At 40.0% G+C, this 19,445-nt stretch overlaps 1 protein-coding gene across 2 annotated transcripts in view; it reads right to left on the bottom strand.

Moving 5' to 3' along the window:
• Positions 1-19,445, bottom strand: part of SYNE1 (spectrin repeat containing nuclear envelope protein 1) — a 606,430-nt gene that overhangs the window by 314,955 nt on the left and 272,030 nt on the right. For both annotated transcript variants that reach the window (XM_060205315.1, XM_060205316.1), the window contains 4 exons: positions 15,402-15,758; positions 5,318-5,454; positions 4,297-4,474; positions 3,346-3,528 (listed from right to left, as the gene is read on the bottom strand). In XM_060205315.1, the coding sequence (XP_060061298.1) occupies positions 3,346-3,528; positions 4,297-4,474; positions 5,318-5,454; positions 15,402-15,758 (855 nt within the window). The remainder of the gene's footprint in view (positions 1-3,345; positions 3,529-4,296; positions 4,475-5,317; positions 5,455-15,401; positions 15,759-19,445) is intronic.

Here is a 19,445-nt window from a genome sequence, read left to right as displayed (position 1 = left end):
CCTCAGTTAAAGAACTATTATTGGGGCTGCGTGGTGGTGCACCTGGTTGAGAGCATATGTTACAATGCAGAACGACCCAGGTTTGAGGCCCTGGTCCCCACCTGTAGGGGGACCACTTGCTTTGCAAGTGGTGAAGCAATGCTGCAGGCATCTCTCTTTTACTCTCCCTCACTATTTCCTCCTTCCCTCTTGATTTCTGGCTGTCTCTATCCAATAAGTAAATAAAGATAACAAAAAAATGTTAAACAAGATTTACATATTTTCAATGATTCTTTGTGCCTTTGCTTGCTTTTAACTAATGCCCTGCTCAGATCTGGCTTAAGGTACTGAAGGGGATTGAACCTGGGGCCTTGGAGTCAAAGGGATGAAAGTCTTTTACATAACTATTCTGTTATCTCTTAATAGAGAATGTATATGTGAGAGAGAGAGACCAGAATATAGTCCAGCTCTGCATATGGCAGTGTAAAGATTGAACTTGGGGTCTCTGGAGGGGTAGGTTTTGTGCTCTAATGTTAAGATATTTTCCTGATTCTTGATACAGTTTTTTTTTCCTGTTACCCTAGGGTTACATCTTCTGAGCCCACATTTTCAGATAAAGAAAGAAAGAAATAGGAGGAGAGAGAGAAAGATATTAGATTTTCTGAACCTGCACATTTGGTGTTTTTTTACCTATAATGTCTATTGGCCTTGGCAAATTCAAAGACTACTGCATGACTCAATTAAAAAGTTACCTTTTGAAAACAAGATCATAAGAGAAAACACAAGTAGAACCTGAAATGGAGTTGGTGTATTGCACCAAAGTAAAAGACTCTGGGGTGGGTGGCGGGGAGAGTATAGGTTCAAAAAGGATGACAGAGGACCTAGTGGGAGTTGTGTTGTTATGTGGAAAACTGAGAAATGTAATGTACAAACTACTGTATTTACTGTCTAATGTAAAACATTAATTCCCCAATAAAGAAATTAATTTTTTAAGTTACCTTTTTGGATAGCTTGTTTCTTTCCAATAGAATTGACAGCATCTTTCCATGAGTGACACACTCTGAACTTACCTATATCACATCATAATAGCTTCTTTACACATTGTTCCACCCTCTAGAATGCAAATTCCCTTAGGAGAAGGAAAAGCCCAGCCTCTCTATATTCTTACCATAAAAGACTGGAACATGACAGCTAGTAGTGTGCATGTGTTCTTAGTAGGAATGAAAGAATGCATGAGGGGTGGGGGTAAATAGCATAATGGTTATGCAAAGAGAGTCTCATGTTTGAGGTTCCTAAATCCCAGGTTCAATCCCCTGCACTACCATAAGCCAGAGCTGAGCAGTGCTCGGGTAAAAAACAAAATAAAGCAAAACAAACAAAGAAAACAAATGCACATGTAACAAATTATGGCAGGTATGCTAATTGTGTCTTTCCATCTATTTCTGTACATCTATTGAATTAATCTCACAATCAATAATACATGGATTAAACCAAGCAGCACATGCTGTCAAACTCAATACATTGAGCTTACAGGGTTTAAGAAGAAATTTCTAGGCACAGAACGGTGGTGATTGTCCTCTATTGGATGGAAAGACTAGCCTCAGTTACAAAGAATTATCATAAAAAAACAAAAAAAATGATCATGATATTTGCTTAGGACAGAACTGAAGCAGTACATATCACCCCTATTACTACATTTGCCATACTGCAGTAATTAATTATGGCCATAATCCTATTAAGAATCTGCATGGAAGTATTCTTCTGAAAACAACACAGAAAATTCCTCTCCATGTCTCTAAATTTCCCTCCAACAGAGGAATTGGCACGCAGGACAGATGATTTCACAACAAATAATAATGTTGTGGCAATAATCATCTTAGCTAGGCTGTCTCTGGATAAAATGAAGCTGTGTATATAGTATTTTTGCATACAACAAACACACACACACACACACACACACACACACACACACACACACACACACACACACACACACCCGAGTCCTATTGGGCTCTAGTTTATGGTGGTGCAGTGGATTGAACCCTGGGACTTGGGAGCCTCAGGCATGAGACTCTCATTGCATAACCATTATGTTATCTAACTCCTATACCTAGGTTAGTTATACCTTCTCATCCAGAACATTTTTCACCCTACTCTGGATATTTCTTTTTTTTAAGATTTTATTTATTTATGAGAAAGATAAGAGGAAAGAGACAAAGACCAGACATCACTCTGGTACATGTGCTGCCGGGGATCGATCTCAGGACCTCATGCTTGAGAGTCCAGTGCTTCATCCACTGCGCCACCTCCCGGACCACTACTCTGGATATTTCTACTCATGCTCCTAGAATAACTTCCTGAACCTAGAGTTTTAGAATTAAAGATTCAGTGACAAGCTTAAATTGTAAATGGTAACAACATCCTGTGGGATGGTGCTTGTGATATGTTACTCTAAGATAATTTTCCTTACTTTGCAAAATAAAAAAATCCATGCATGCCTGAGGCAGCAAAGGTCTCAGGTTCAACTGCCTAGAACCGGAATAAGCCGGCTGTGAAATGGTAACCCTTCAGCTCCAGCACTGCAACCATGATACCAAACACACTTGCCTGGACAGATGACCTCACCAATATACCCTGGAACCCCACTTCTCCAGAGCCCTGCCCCACTAGGGAAAAACAGGGACAGGTTGGGAGTATGGAATGACTTGCCAACACCTATGTTCAGCAGAGAAGCAATTACAGAAACTAGACCTTCCACCTTCTGTGGGCCCATGCTTCCAGAGGGGTAAAGAACAGGAAAGCTTTCAAGGGAGGGGATAGGATATGGAGCTCTGGGGTGGAAACTGTGTGGAATTGTACCCCCTTTGTTCTATGGTCTTTTTGATATTTTTTATTTTATAAATAAGTTAATAACAATTAAAAATATACATGTAATGAAAAAAAAAAAGAAAGTAAGGCTTAAATGACCACAGTAGCACCTAGGAATGTACCCACATATGACACATTCTTTTTTTTTTTTTGCCTCCAGGGTTATTGCTGGGGCTCAGTGCCTGCACCATGAATCCACTGCTCCTGGAGGCCATTCCCCCCCCCCTTTTGTTGCCCTTGTTGTGGTTATTATTGCTGTTCTTGATGTCGTCCATTGTTGGATAGGGCAGAGAGAAATGGAGAGAGGAGGGGAAGACAGAGAGGGGGAGAGAAAGACAGACACCTGCAGACCTGCTTCACCGCCTGTGAAGCGACTCCCCTGCAGGTGGGGAGCCGGGGGCTCAAACCGGGATCCTTCCACTGGTCCTTGCGTTTTGCGCCACCTGCGCTTAACCCGCTGTGCGACTGCCCGACCCCCACATGTGACATATTCTATACCTCTAGGGCAGACTCCTTTTGGTGGAGATTTGAAAGGAAATTTTTCCAGTCTTCTTTTGCAGTTGCAACTTTAGCCTGGACGCCATCAGCTTTCTCTTCAGGCAGCAGACTGCTTAGAAGTTCCCCTTTAGACAGCATCATGTTTAGCTTGAGCTGTCCATTTTCACTTTCCGATAAAAATTCCTAGAGAGAAAAAACATTGCAATATTAGGTATCCCAAAAAAGTTAAACTATTTAACATTTTATATCTTCAAATACAACAATAATTTTTCTTTCTGTTTTTGTCTCCAAGTACTACAAATCCACTGCTGGTGGTCACTTTTTCCCATTTTATTAGCTAGGACAGAGAGCAATTGAGAGAGAAGGGGAAGATGGAGAGGGAGAGAGAAAGATAGACACCTGCAGACCTTGTGAAATGTCCCCCCTGCAGGTGGGGAGTGGGGGCTCGAACCCAGATGCTTGTGTGGGTCCTTGTGCTTCGTACTGTGTGAGCTTCACTGGGTGCACCACCACCTGCCTCTCACCTACAATAATTCTTTGGATTTATTTCCCAATAAAATCAAAGGGAAGGAAAAGTGACTTTTATTGAACATATTAACTGACTCTCTGACTCCAGTTGTACCTTGGAAATAGGAACTTTAACTGACACAGTCATTGAAAAAAAGATGAATAGAAAGATAGGTAAAAATGTGCTTAGAGTGATAAGACATAAAGCTTACCACATAGCAGAGTCTGCATTATTCCACAAGTCTCTATTAACATACAAAATTGGCATAAGTTTATATGAATGGACTAGTTTCTTTGCACAGGCATGATTCATTATTTCAAGCAGGTATTGATTTGAATTTTGAACTCCTTAAGTAACATTTTAATAGGTTTATAAAAATATCTAGAGACGCCTTTTAAATCCATTTCAGCATCGTTATTATGATTGGCTGGTAACACTCTTACCTGTATTTTTTGAAGGCTTGTTGAGACTTCACTGATATTCTGAGGTATATCAAAACACTTGGCAGTAGTGATTTTCGCATTAACCAACCACTGCTGGAAATCCTTGAAGGCTCTTCTAAATCTTTGCTGCAGAATCTGCTCTTTATTCTGGCAGCCTTTGGATGCTCGCAAACAAAGACTAGAAGCATGATTTTAAACATTTAATGGAAGAAAAACGATAAAGCCAATTAAATAATCTTTTATGAAGATAGCAGCTTTTAGCATATGCACGCATGTCATTTAGACATTTATTTCCTGGGGTTAGGTGGTGACACACCTGGTTAAGTGCTCGTGTTACAGTGCACAAGGACCCAGGTTCAAGCTCCTGCAAGGGGAAAGCTTCATGAGTGGTGAAGCAGGGCTGCAGGCGTCTCTCTGTCTCTTTCCCTCTCTATCTCCTCCTCTCAATTTCTATTTATTTATTACTGAGTAGAGACAGGGAGAAATTGAGAAGGGAGGGGGAGACAGAGAGGGAAAGAGACACCTGTAGCACTGCTTCACCGCTCATGAAGCTTTCCCCTCTGCAGGTGGGGACTAGGGGCTTGAATCTAGGACCCTGTGTACTGTAATGTGTGCTTTTAACCAGGTGCGCCATCTCCTGGCTCCAACTTCTCTCTATCTCTATTCAACAATAATAAATAAACAAAAATATGATTATAAAAGAGTTTATGAAGGAGGAAGAGTGAAATTCTCTCTTTAAAAAAAGAAATGTGTGTGGTCCAGGAGGTGGTGCAGTGGCTAAGGCACTAGACTGTCAAGCATGAGGTCCTGAGTTCAATCCCTGGCAGCACATGTACCAGAGTGATGGCTGGTTCTTTCTCTCCTCCTATCTTTCTCATGAATAAATAAATAAATTATTTTTTTAAAAAAATGTATGTCATGACCAATTTATATTGCTCTTAAGACCATATCCTAATATAAACAAACATCTAGTTTCTCTTTTATATAAAATATGATAAATACCAGTAAGGCTCAAGCTCACCAGTTATATTCTTTAATCAAGGCAGAAACTTTGCCACTGTAAGTACTTAGATCTCTGGAAAATCGACAAAGTTCATTCAGTTGAGACTTGAGATCCTCTTTCTTAGGCTCTGCTTCTTGTAAAGCACCCAGTATCTCCTATTAGGAATGGCAAGGCAGAGGAGCAAGCATTAAACTGGGTGATGTCTGTCCAACTAGCACACTATTCATTCATACATTAATCATGAAGCAAGAACCAATACACAGGTTCAGTACAAAAGTGCAAAAGTTGGGATGCATTGGATCGACCTTCCCGTGGTGCATCTTGTGAGTACCCATTCTTTGGGGAAACTGACGATCCTCCCTAGCCGAAGCAAATGCTAGAAGAAGAAGTACAAAAGTGAAGGCCGATTTCAGAATTCCCCGTTGCAAAGGCTAGTTTTCAGCTAATATTCCCTTTTCTAGCCCTGGACAGCCACTCCAGCACAAATGTTGCCAAGTCTTCCAAGGAGCAAGTGAACCAATAATTTCTGGTGCAATAATAAAACAAAAGAGACAAATAAGAAGTTATTTAGAAACCAAAAACCAGACTGACTAGGTCCTTCAGAAAATGATATGTGTGTCTGTGTTGCATACACAGCTGACTTTACATTGTGGATTTTGTACAATGTACAGCTCTGACTTAACAAATAATTCATTCATGTCCTAGTTTCACTGACACATTCATTCAGTATTTGCTAAGTGTTACATACCAAAGACTAAAGTTATGACCGTTATACGTGAAGACTTCATAACTTACTGGATGAAGAATGGGAATAATTACAGGAGTGTGCATCTAAACCAAAATAAAGACTGGGGACTTTAACAAGTACACTTCTGAAATCAAGATCACGCCCAAGTGAGTCATACAAGTGACTTGCATATAAAAGTGCTTTCTTATGGGGTTGCATGGAAGAATGAGACCACAAGTATCAAATACTTAGCACAATTGCTGGCACACAGATAAGTGCCTAAATTAGTGAGCTTAGCAGGCAAATGACTTCCAGATACTCAGTGGGACTGTGTGCATGATGGTATCACCGTGGTCAGAAAAAGAATGAAGGGTAGAAGAATGGAAAGGTGAGTGAAAAGTAACTCAGGTTTCTGTTGTGATGGCCTAGATTTGTAGGCAACACAAGTCTCTCAACAAACCAGGTCTGTGTACATTCTTCAACCTGGTTAATAGCATCTCTGTCCTCTCCCTGAAGGAAATCTACAAATCGAGGTATTGTCTTGGCCTCGCTCGCTCCTTTCCCTTCTCATTCCAGGTCAGAGATAAGAAAGGCTGGTCTAGAAACTATCAAATACTTAGAGGAAAACATTGGTGGAATACTTTCCCACCTAAACCTCAAGGACATCTTTGATGAAACAAATCCAATTGCAAGGAAGACTAAAGCAGAAACAAACCAATGGGACTACATCAAATTGAAAAGCTTCTACACATCCAAAGAAACTATTAAACAAACAAAGAGACCCCTCACAGAATGGGAGAAGATCTTCACATGCCATACATCAGACAAGAAACTAATCACCAAAATATATAAAGAGCTCAGCAAACTTAGCACCAAAAAAGCAAATGACCCCATCCATAAATGGGCAGAGGATACGAACAAAACATTCACTTTAGAGGAGATCCAAAAGGCTAACAAACATATGAAAAATTGCTCCAGGTCGCTGATTGTCAGAGAAATGCAAATAAAGACAACATTGAGATAGATACCACCTCACCTCTGTGAGAATGGCATACATCAAAAAGGACAGCAGCAACAAATGCTGGAGAGGCTTTGGGGACAGAGGAACCCTTCTGCACTGCTGGTGGGATTATAAATTGGTCCAGTCTCTGTGGAGAGCAGTCTGGAGAACTCTCACAAGGCTAGACATGGACCTTCCATATGACCCAGTTAATTCTTCTCCTGGGGATATACCCCAAGGATTCCATAATGCCCAACCGAAAAGATATGTGTACACCTATGTTCATAGCAGCACAATTCATAATAGCTAAAACCTGGAAGCAACCCAGGTGCCCAACAACAGATGAGTGGCTGAGAAAGCTGTGGTATATATACACAATGGAATACTATGCAGCTATCAAGAACAATGAACCCACCTTCTCTGACCCATCTTGGATGGAGCTAGAAGAATTATGTTAAGTGAGCTAAGTCAGAGAGATAAAAATGAGTATGGAATGATCCCACTCATCAACAGAAGTTGAGAAAGAAGAACAGAAAGGGAAACTAAAAGCAGGATCTGACTAAACCTAGAGTAGGGCACCAAAGTAAAAACCCTGTGGTGAGGCTGAGGGTGGACATTCGGCTTCCTGGGGTGGTGGGGTGGGGGTGGGTGGGTGGGATGGGACACAGTCTTTTGGTGGTGGGAATGGTGTTTATGTACACTCCTATTAAATTGTAGTCATATAAATTACTATTTAATTAATATGAGAGGGGAAAATTGATTGTATGTCTCAAACTTTTTAAAGCACAGACTGAGTCTTTTTAATACATAGGCTGAGTCTTTGATATGTTGACTCTCAAAAGCCTAGACAAGGGAGAACAGAAGCAACCAGTGGCATAGCTATATACAAGATATTGGGTATTATACAGCAAATCCTAACAAAGGGTCTTTTCAAAGTTAACCCAATTACCAAATAATGTGATGATAACAATAACTATCCATTGTCTTCTTTAACCCTAAGTCAGCAGGAACCTCACATTACACTATAGAGCCTATATTTCCCCCAATCCTGGAACCTTAGAGCAGGGCACACTTTCCTGCATGCTTCTCTCAATTCATATCAAATAATATTGCATCCACCGATCGCAACCTAATCAATGCAACGAGTGCCACCTCAGCATGCTTCACTTCAGACTGTGCCCAGAGGCTTCAGGTGTGGAATGACAACCCTTCAATTTCATTACTCGGGTGAGACCTTTTCTTTCACAGTATTCTCTAATTCCATTCCAGGAGGTTCACTTCCTAACAAAGTCCCAAAACCTAGCTATAGACCAGATCCCCTGAGATAGAGCATATGTTCACACATATCCATAAACTAGGGCAAAATATATACCTGAAAGCAAAAGTACACAATAGTCTGCAGTGAGTACCCCCCGCCCAACACTTCATCTGCACTATTCCAGCCTTTAGGTCCATAATTGGTCAACAATTTGTTTGGCTTTGTATGTTAACTCTTTCAGCCACCAGGTTCCAGATGCCAGCATGAGGCTGACCAGACTTCCCTGGACAGACGATCCCAGCAATGTGTCCTGGAGCTCTGCTTCCCCAGAGACCCACCGTATTAGGGAAAGAGAGGCAGACTGGGAGTATGGATTGACCTGTCAACGCCCATATTCAGCCAGGAAGCAATTACAGAGGCCAGACTTTCCACCTTCTGCAACCCACAATGACCTTGGGTCCATACTCCCAGAGGGATAAAAAATGGGAAAGCTATCAGGGGAGGGGATGGGACATGGAGATCTGGTAGTGGGAATTGTGAGGAGTTATATCCCTCCTATCCTATGGTTTTGTTAATGTCTCCTTTTTTAAATACATAAATTTTTTTTTTTTTAAAAAGGCTGGTCTACTCTATGTCTGAGACAATTCTCTTAATCAGTGTTGTGTATGGAGTTGTGATGATTTCAAGGTCATGCTTTGAGAGCTTGATTTCGACAAAATTATTTATGGTTTTGACTTGTTTTAAAGAGCCTGTTCTGACAAAATTTTCAAAGTCTACTCAGTAGAAATAGAGACAAGGTGATGTTTTCAAAACTGCTGTGTCCTGAAGCACTTATTGATAGGATGTGCCGCTGAGAGCCCACAGATGTGAGCATGTGGAGATGGATAAACAGCTCTGACAGCAGAGACAGAGATAATTTAAATAGCATTTGCGAGATCTTATTCCGTGTATGTTGGATGGGGATGGCTGCTCTCTTTTGATGTAAAAAGCTTACTGAAGATGTTGGGACTTTAACTTCTGCTATCACAGGGCTGTTCTCTGCAGTGACAGATCTGTGAATCAGACAGAGAAGGAAATTATCTTGCCCACCAACTCCAGTACTTGTTTTCTGCTAACATGGAGCTGCAGCAATGAGGGACTTTACACTTTGCACCTACAACTGGGTCTCAGCTCTTGGTTCCCTGAACCAACTTTCCCTTGAGTGTACTTCTAGAACAGCATAACACACCTTGGCTTGATATTGCTCGTTTCTCTCATTTGTCTGTAACAGAGGTGGAATCATATAAGGCCCATGAAATAATGTTTTCTGGCCCTTCCAAGCCAACCAAAGTTTTTTTTTTCTTTCATAGCAACATCAAGTGATAATTTTTAAAATATAATTTACTTATAAAATAAATATCAACAAAACCATAGGATAAGAGGGGTAAAATCCCACACGTTACCCACCACCAAGGTTCCCTATTCTCATCTCTTCCACTGAAAACTTTCCAGTGAAAATTTTTAAGTGGCTTATTTGCTGTGGTTTTCAGTTACTGGTCTGGAGGATGTTATGTTTGTGTTGATTTATTAGGAGGCATTATTCTGCAAGCTACTAGTTTATATTATTACTATTAATTATAATTCTTGCAGTGCTATTGCAATAAATATGTGATTGCTAAAGAAAAAAAATCAGTCTCTGATCATAATTTTCCAAGAGTGTCACCTTTTTTTTTTAATATTTTATTTTATTTATTTATTCCCTTTTGTTGCCCTTGTTGTTTTTTATTATTGTAGTTATTATTGTTGTTGTCGTTGTTGGATAGGACAGAGAGAAGGGGAAGACAGAGAGGAGGAGAGAAAGACAGACACCTGCAGACCTGCTTCACCGCCTGTGAAGTGACTCCCCTGCAGGTGGGGAGCCGGGATTCGAACCAGGATCCTTATGCCAGTCCTTGTGCTTTGTGCCACCTGCGCTTAACCCGCTGTGCTACAGCCCGACTCCCCAAGTGTCACCTTTTTATATTTGTATCTTTTAAAATTTTTTTTAAAATATCTTTATTTATTGGATAGAGACCATCAGAAATCAAGAGGGAAGGAGGAGATAGAGAGACAGAGAGACAGAGAGACAGAGACACCTGCAGTACTGCTTCACCACTCACAACGTTTTCCACGTGCAGGTGGGGACTGGGGGCTCAAACCTGGATTTTTGTGTATTGTAATGTGTGCACTCAACCACATGCATCACCACCTGGCCCCAAATAATTTTTTTTTTTTGGAAGAGGCAGGGGAGATAGGGAAAGCAACAGAGAGACACCTGAAGCTCTACTTCACCCATGAAGCTTTACCCCCTACAGGTGGGGACCAGAGCAGTGAACCAGTTGCACCACCCCTTGGCCCCCATTTCTGTATCTTGACCTTCCCAGCCCCTTTTTACATCGTCATCTTTCCTCTCTGCAATGTCAAACAGTCCTTTTAGTTTGAATCCCATTGTCTAGTGTCTTTCCTCTTTCTTCAGTCATTTTGGATCTTATGATTAGATTAGTAATCACACCTTCAAGCTCAGCTCCAGTAAAGACTCAGGTAAGGACTCTCTGTCCTCCTTCCCACCTGTCCAGGTAGGGAGGGCACTCAACAGCTCTTTACCAATAATCACAATTTTCCTTACTTGTTTTGTAACCAGTTCATCTTTCCATCTAGACAGAGATTCTGAGGGAAAAATGGTATTCCCCTGATATATATATTTGCTCCATGTCTGGTCTACAGAAGTCTAAATTATTTTTACTTACAGAATTCACAATATCAAGAAAACCTCTCTGAAATATGAAAAGCAGAAATTATTACTTTATACTAACCATGTCTTTTATTTAAAGAAGAATAAGAACTAAAATCTTACTATCTACCAGAAAAGTGCAGCACACACACTAAAAAATCCAAACTACTCATTTAAAAACCAGGTGGTAGCAAAAGTGAAAAAAAAGAAGAGATTCTGATCAAAACTTCACACCAAAAATTTTCATAATATCTTCTCTGTCTTCCCCTCATTTCTCCGTTTCTCTTTGTCCTATCTAACAATGATGACATCAATAACAGCAATAATAACTACAACAATAAAACAAGGGCAACAAAAGGGAATAAATATAAATAAATAAATAAATAAATAAATATGGGAGTCAGGTGGTAGCGCAGCGGGTTAAGTGCATATGGCACAAAAATGCAAGGACCGGTGTAAGGATCCTGGTTCAAGCCTCCTCCGGCTCCCCACCTGCAGGGGAATCGCTTCACAAGTAGTGAAGCAGGTCTGCAGGTGTCTGTCTTTCTCTCTCCCTCTCTGTCTTCCCCTCCTCTCTCCATTTCTCTCTGTTCTAGTCAACAATGACGACATCAATAACAACAATAATAACTACAACAATAAAACAAGGGTAACAAAAGGGAATATATATATACATATATATTTATATTTATGTGAATAAAAAATATATATATATATGAATTTCCATAATGTCTTCATACATTAAAAGCACTGCTATGGAGTCTTTCATTATATAAATATCAGGACATGGTTTGTTTTATTTAATTCCTCAATGTATTTATCTCCTTAAAGGTTATGCACATTAAGGAAATTATTACATTTACAATATTAATAGTAGATATTAAGACTCATGAGTTTTGCAACAGGACCTTAAACAGTATGTAGATGATTACCCATTTGATTTTTTAAAAAGATTTCTTAAGAGCAACTAGGTGGTAGCATACCTAGTTAAGCATACACACTGCAGTGTCTAAGGACTTGGGTGCAAGCCCATGCTCCCCCCTGCAGGGGGAAATCTTCATGAGCGGTGAAACACTGTTTCAGGTATCTCTCTTTATCTTCCTCTTCCCTCTCAATCTCTATCTCTATGCAATAAATAAGTAATTATAATAATAAATATTTAAAATCTTTCGTGACAATCATCATTTAAATGTAGAAGAGAAAGCAAATGCTTGCGATGGATTGCCATATTGATGAGAACCACCAATAACAAGCCTCCCTATTAGCAAAACGATGCCATCAAACTAACAAATCCACTGTGTTATCATAATGCCTTTACTATGTATTTACTGCAATGGGAGAATTGTCTCTATTTTAAAATATCTTCTATTTTTATCCCAAATGTATTGATCTACAATTGGCATATAGCATTGCTTTAGGTCTAGAACATACATTCTATTGATTTTTATCAAGATTTATTGCCTATGAGATGGGAGAGACAATGAAAGGTAGACACTGAGCATATGCAGACTTGGGGCTCAAACCAAAAGCCTCAGATGTGCAAGACCAGCATTCTGGGGAGTCAAGTGGTATCGCAGCGGGTTAAGCGCAGGTAACACAAGGCACAAGGACCGGTGCAAGGATCCTGGTTCAAGCCCCTGGATCCCCACCTGCAGGGGGGTCACTTCACAGCCGGTGAAGCATGTCTGCAGGTGTCTATCTTTCTCTCGCCTTCTCTGTCTTTCCCTCCTTTCTCCATTTCTTTTTTTTTTTTTTTCTTTTTCCTCCTCCAGGGTTATTGCTGGGCTCGGTGCCTGCACCATGAATCCACCGCTCCTGGAGGCCATTTTTTCCCCCTTTCGTTGTCCTTGTTGTAGCTTGGTTGTGGTTATTATTATTGCCCTTGTTGATGCAATTCGTTGTTGGATAGGACAGAGAGAAATGGAGAGAGGAGGGGAAGACAGAGAAGGGGAGAGAAAGATAGACACCTGCAGACAAGCTTCACCGCCTGTGAAGCGACTGCCCTGCAGGTGGGGAGCCGGGGGCTTGAACCGGGATCCTTACGCCGGTCCCTGCGCTTTGCGCCACATGCGCTTAACCCACTGCGCCACCGCCAGACCCCCCCTTTCTCCATTTCTATCTGTCCTAATCCAACAATGACAACATCAATAACTACAACAATAAAAAGACAAGGGCAACAAAAGTGAATAAATAAATAAATAAATATTTTTTAAAAAGACCAGCATTATATCAGCTGAGATATTTTTCTGACCACATTGACTTGATATTTTTCCCTGGCCTTATATTGATTTGATGCATTTACACATTACAAAATTATTATAATATCAACATATCATTTGCTAGTACTGCTGTCCTATAACATAGTTACCATGGTTTTGGTTTAATACTGATCATTTCCACTTTTAATAATTTTAGTGATCATTTAATACTGATCATTTCCACTTTTAGATAAAATGCTATTATTATTCAGAAAAGAAAATTCTGGATATTTAGAGGCAAGATTATATTATCATCTTGAAACCAAATCTAGAAATAGATCTAAGCAGTGTTTATGACTTGTCTGAATAACTATAAATAATTTAAATATATATGTTTGTATTTTAATGTGCTATTATAATGAATTATAATATTATAATTAATTATATTATTATAAATAATTAAATCTATTTTTGTATTTTAATGTGTTATTAAAATAATAGGTATCACCTATTATTTTTACTTGTAGTACCAATATAAAAGTGATATTTGGGGGCCTGGGGTGGAACACCTGGTTAAGCGTATATAGTAACTAAGTGCAAGGACCTACTCAAGGATCCGGGTTCAAGTCCCCACTCCCTATCTGCAGGGGGGTCCACTTCACAGTCAGAGAAGCAGTTGTTTCTCTTTCTCACTACCTCTCTATCTCCCCTTCCTCTCTCAATTTCTCTCTTTCCTGTCCAGTAAATTTGGAAAAAAAAATGGTTGCCAGGAGCGGTGGATTTGTAGTGCCAGAACTGAGCCCCAGTGATAATCCTGGAGGCAAAAAACAAACAAAAACTAAGAATAATATATTTAAATACACTTGTATCTTCCTTTTAAAAGAAACTACATTCACAGCAATAGATGGCAAGGAAAGAAACAATCAAGAGAAAGCATTTCTAACTTCTTGATATCAGAGTGAATAATACTGACCACATGGACAGTCACCTCCGACCTTGTGTTTATTTTACAGAACTGTTCTTCTATGACTTAATCTAGTACTTTAACTAAAAGACATGAAAGACATCAGAAAAAAAGTCACCTAGGATCATCACTGATAACATAAAAAAAGATGATTCGAAAGTTTTACTTTGTGCTCTGTTTGTTTCAACCGTGACAATCTGTGAAGCAAGGCAATGCTGGAAATACTACATGGCTTTCTTCCTGGCTGCAAGTGTTTTGAAATGATTATAACATAAATAGAAACCCAGAGGCTTACTTTACTGTCACTTCCTTTTAAGGACACCCAGGATTCAAAGCATTATAAAACAGCAAGTATTGAAAGGCTTCCCAAAGATACTTTTTAACCAGAAAAAGAAAGAGAGAGAGAGAGAGAGAAAGAAAGGAAGAAAGAAAGAGGGAAAAGAGAGAGAGAGAGAAAGGAAGAGAGAGAGAGAGAGAGAGAGAAAGGAGGGAGGGGAAAGAAAGAATAGGATGGGACTATAAAATGTCTGCCTGCTCTTCACTATCCCTTTCAGTTTTCCTTTTCTCATTGTGAAAGAACTACCATTAGTTTAAAAAAAAAAAAACTGTGAAAAGATCCAGTGCTTTGTGATCATAACAGGGGCATTTTAATGGGTTAATTCCGGTACAGCTGTCAAAAAACCACACAGGAGAAAGTTAATCAGGTTAAAAACGATTAGCTGTGTTTTAAGAGATTACTCAATGCTTCTTTCAAAGCTACAAAGTCAATCGTGTAATTGTTTGAAATAAGTCCCTGGCAGAAAGACAGTTATGACTTGCTGTCTCTTTATGCCTCTACCCACGGGCATTTTTTTTTTTTCAAACTGAATGCAGTATTTCAAACTCTTGCAACATACTAATGAAAGTAAGATAGTTTCATGAGCCCTCCGTGTCTCCTCCCCTATAGCTTTATCGATATCTGCTGAGGTTTGATTGAAGAGAGAAGGAAATGGATTTGATCTGCAAACTGAATTAGTCAGAATATTCTTCCTCCTGAGTTTAAATGCTGCATATTTTGAATTAGCAAGGATTTAAAAATAATCGTTTTTTCCCAACAATAAAAAACAAACAAACTTTAGATCAAGATCACCCATAGACAACCAGAAATCAGTTTAGCATAATTTTGAGCAGGACTCCCCCCCCACAGCAAACCGGAAGTCAACTTACTTGTCCTTTCTGCCAGCTATCCACTACCTCCTGGTCTGTATTCTTGCCTTCCAGGAGGGTTAACTGCTGAGCCCATGCTGTGAGCAGGGAATGGAACTGCTCCAGGGCCTGCTCCAGTTGAGCCACTTGGCCTGTGAATTCGTGCTCAGAAAGGGCCATCTGGTTCACCAGGGTCTCCAGGCTGCTCTGCGTTTGGAAGACGCTGTCTTCCCACTGCTTCCAGTCCGCTCGCAAGGCCTGCATCTCTGCGTCCAGCAGCTCACACCCACTGGCGGTTGTGTTCTGTTTCACGGCAGGAGCCAGCCACTCCACTCTGCTCAGGCGGCTTGTCCCAATCTCTCTGGAATCCATCAGCTCCTGTAATGGAATATCGCCATGGTAACCGAGGAGGCTGTGACTCACTGGACTGCTGAGTTTCCAAATGTGCTCAGAGGGGGGGACCCTGTCCTGCCAGGAAGTTTCAGCAAGTGTGCCACAAGGAACCTGAAGCAAAACTCATCTATCTGGCTGCCCCCAGCTCAAGTGCATTGTCCCTGCCAGTGCCAAGGCTTGAGACAAAATAAGTTAGAGGGGTTGGCCACATCCTGAAACGAACAAAACAGGGACCCTGAAATCACCATTGTTTGGATATGGGGAACTGTTTGGATAGCCTTCTAAATATTTGCCCCTGGTGTATTGCTCTTATAAATATGAAAATCCATATCTCCCTAAATTGACTGAGTGAACAAAAATTGTAGTAGAACAGTGTTCTGTGTCTGGTCTCCAGTCTGTTTTCATCTTGTACCATAAAATGATGGCTTAAGTCACATTCCCATTCTACCAAGAGTCGAGTTTATCCACAACAAAAGAAGGAGCGCTGTCAATTTCAATAGAAATTACTTTAAACAAACATTTTTTAGAGTAATGAAGTGAATAACTGATGAATATGATGAATCAAAAGTTGCCAGTAATATTGGGGATGGGTTCACTTGTTTTTATTCTTTACTATGATGATTGCTATGATGATTATGCTTAGAAACGCTGAAAGTTTGACAATTAAGCTACAACTTTTCAGTTTAAGGAACACAAAAGGCTGGGAAGAAAATTTAGCAGCTGCATACAGGATTTGCAGGCTTTGCAGATGCTCCAGGTTCTTATCTGCCTGGTCTCCATTCCTCTCTTTCATTTTTCATCTCTCTTTCACGAAAATAAATAAATCTTTTTTTTTAAAGCACACATTTTCTAAACACAATAAAGTGAAAACATGCATCAACAATAGCATTGCTTTTCTGAGATTAGATTCCCAAATTCCTCACGTGGTGCTTCTGGGTTTACAGGCCTGTGCTTAATAACAAGAAAGCTGTGGGTTAGATAAAAGGAGCAGTGGACCACCAGGGTGAAAACTTCAAGAAGGAAAATTAGTTATGAATTGATGGATAGAGAGCAGAACCGAGTGCTGAACCTGAAGCAAGCTGACTGATGGATGGAAAGTACCAGTAGCGTCCCCTAATCCTCATATTGCAATTCATGCTTTATTGGATTAGTGTGAAGTAAACGCATTTCCCACAGTTACAAGTGAGCTTTTCTTTTTTTATTTTTTATTAGTGATTTAATATTGACTTACAAAATTATAAGACAATGGGGGTGTAACTCTACACTGCTCCCACCACCAGAGTTCCAAATCCCCATTCCCTTCACTGGAAGCTACAGCAATTCTCCCAAGGATGCAGATATGAGTTAACTATTATTTCTACAACTATCTGTGTATATTTTTATACATTTGCCCAATTTTTACAAAATTCTTTATTGGGGGGGTTAATGTTTTACAGTCAACAGTAAATACAACATGGTGTTATCAGGTCAATCCATACCCCCAGACTGTTTCTATCTTTCCCTAGTGGGGCAGAAGTAAACTCTTTTTTTTATACACAGTTAAAGACCTTTTGGCTACGCAACAATCCAAAGCATGAGTTTGTCAATGTTTACACATAGATTCTTTAATGTCCACATTAATCCTTTCTTAATCTAGTAGGACCCTACAAAATGTCCTTCATTCTTGGGGAACATATTGGGGTGTCAGGAAAGCCAGGGTGTATTTCCCTATGTAAAACTGTGTCGTGATTTTTCCAACAACTCAGTAGTAAGTTGTGATTTGATAAGAAAATTATTATTATTATTTTGAAAGGTCTTCATTGAGTTGGGGAAATGGTTTAGCCTGTTGGAGATGTGCATGCTTAAGCCCCAGAGGCCACAAGTTCAATCCTCAGCACTACCTAATGCCAGAACTGAGCAGTTTTTTTTTTACTTCATTCTCTCTTCTTTTTTTCTCTCTCAAAAAATAAACAATTTTTTAAATTTTAATTATTTTGTTTTATTTTCTACTTGTGGTTTAATATCATTTTACAAAATTAAGGATAACAGCGGGGGGCAGGGCAGTAAAGTAGGAGGTTAAGCACACATGGTGCAAAGAGCAAGATCCCTACGAGTGTAGGGATCCAAGTTTGGGCCCCCGGCAGGTGAAGCAGGCCTGCAGGTGTCTTTTTCTCCCCTACTCTCTTGATTTCTCTTTGTCCTATCCAACAATAGCAATAACAAAAATAGCAACAACAAGGGCAACAAAAATGGGAGAAAAACGACCTTCAGGAGCAGTGGATTCCTAGTGCAGGCATAGATCCCAGAAATAACCCTGGAGACACACACACACACACACACACACACACACACACACTAACAGTGGTATAATTCCACACCTTTCCCAACACTACCAGAGTTCTGTGTCTCCATCCCCTCCCTTGGAAACTACCTTAAATCTCCCAAGATCACAGATATACATTGACTATTATTTCTATAAACAAATATTTTAAAAAGGTCTTCAGTAAATGGAACTGTCTTACTATCAGATTGACTTTTAATTTGTTTTTATGAGCGATTTCAAATTTGCGGTTAAGGATATCCACTGTTAAAAATTAAAATGAAATTAAACTGGCTCCCAGAATACACTGTCCTATATTATTCCAAGTTTGTGTGTGTGGCATAAAAATGGGACCGTTCCATGTCTGTAATCATTAATATCCCTTTGCCTAGATTTTGAATAAAGAAATCCTAATTTTAAAGCATTTAGAAATGACTTTAACATTCATGTCCACATCTTATATTTACTTAAATACTTAAAACATTAGAGGCATACACACTCTCTCTCACATACATTTTGTGCTGAGGTTGCTTGTTGTCTGTGGTTCCTCCTAGGACATGGGCAGTAATGACAAGGAAAGAAAGGGGGGGGGGGGAGCATATTAATTTCCTCGTCCTTACTCTGCCAGTCTACTTTCGGGTCTGATTGAACGAGTTCCTCCTTTTAGATAGATACAAAGAAGGCATAAAAGGAGAGAGAGGGAGGGGAGAGAGAAAAGGAGAGAAGAGTAGAGGGAGAGGGAGAGGGAGAGGGAGAGGGAGAGGGAGAGGGAGAGGGAGAGGGAGAGGGAGAGGGGAGGAGAGGAGAGATACCACAGAACTGTAGCTTCCTTCAATGTGGTAGGGGCCAGGCTTATGCCTGGGTCTTGCATATGACAAAGTAGCATGCTATCCACTCAGCAGTGGATTCCTAGTGGATCCAGCCTACTGACTGGATCTTCTAGGTACAATCTCTGTCTGACTTTAGTTTCTTTTCTCCAAATTGCAATTCAGTACTGCTAGCTCTTTCTTTCTTCTTCTTCTTTTTTAATATATTTATTTATTCCCTTTTGTTGCCCTTATTGTTGTATTGTTGTAGTTGTTATTATTGTTGTTCTTGATGTCATCATTGTTGGATTAGGACAGAGAGAAATGGAGAGAGGAGGGGAAGACAGAGAGGGGGAGAAACAGATAGACACCTGCAGACCTGCTTCACCTGCTTCACACTGGTCCTTGCACTTTGTGCCACCTGCGCTTAATCTGCTGTGCTACTGCCCAACTCCCTAGCTCTTCCTTTTGTAGTTCCTATACCTTTAAATAACATTCTGAGTTCTGTTTACTTTTTTTCTTTGTGCCTGTATACAAGTGTGAAGATAGGGGAAAGTTTGGTAGTTT

This window comes from Erinaceus europaeus, chromosome 13, assembly GCF_950295315.1.
Source record: "Erinaceus europaeus chromosome 13, mEriEur2.1, whole genome shotgun sequence".
In the NCBI taxonomy this organism is placed as follows: Eukaryota; Metazoa; Chordata; class Mammalia; order Eulipotyphla; family Erinaceidae; genus Erinaceus; species Erinaceus europaeus.
Note: the sequence above shows the minus strand (reverse complement) of the source record. Positions and strands in the feature narration are given on the sequence as shown.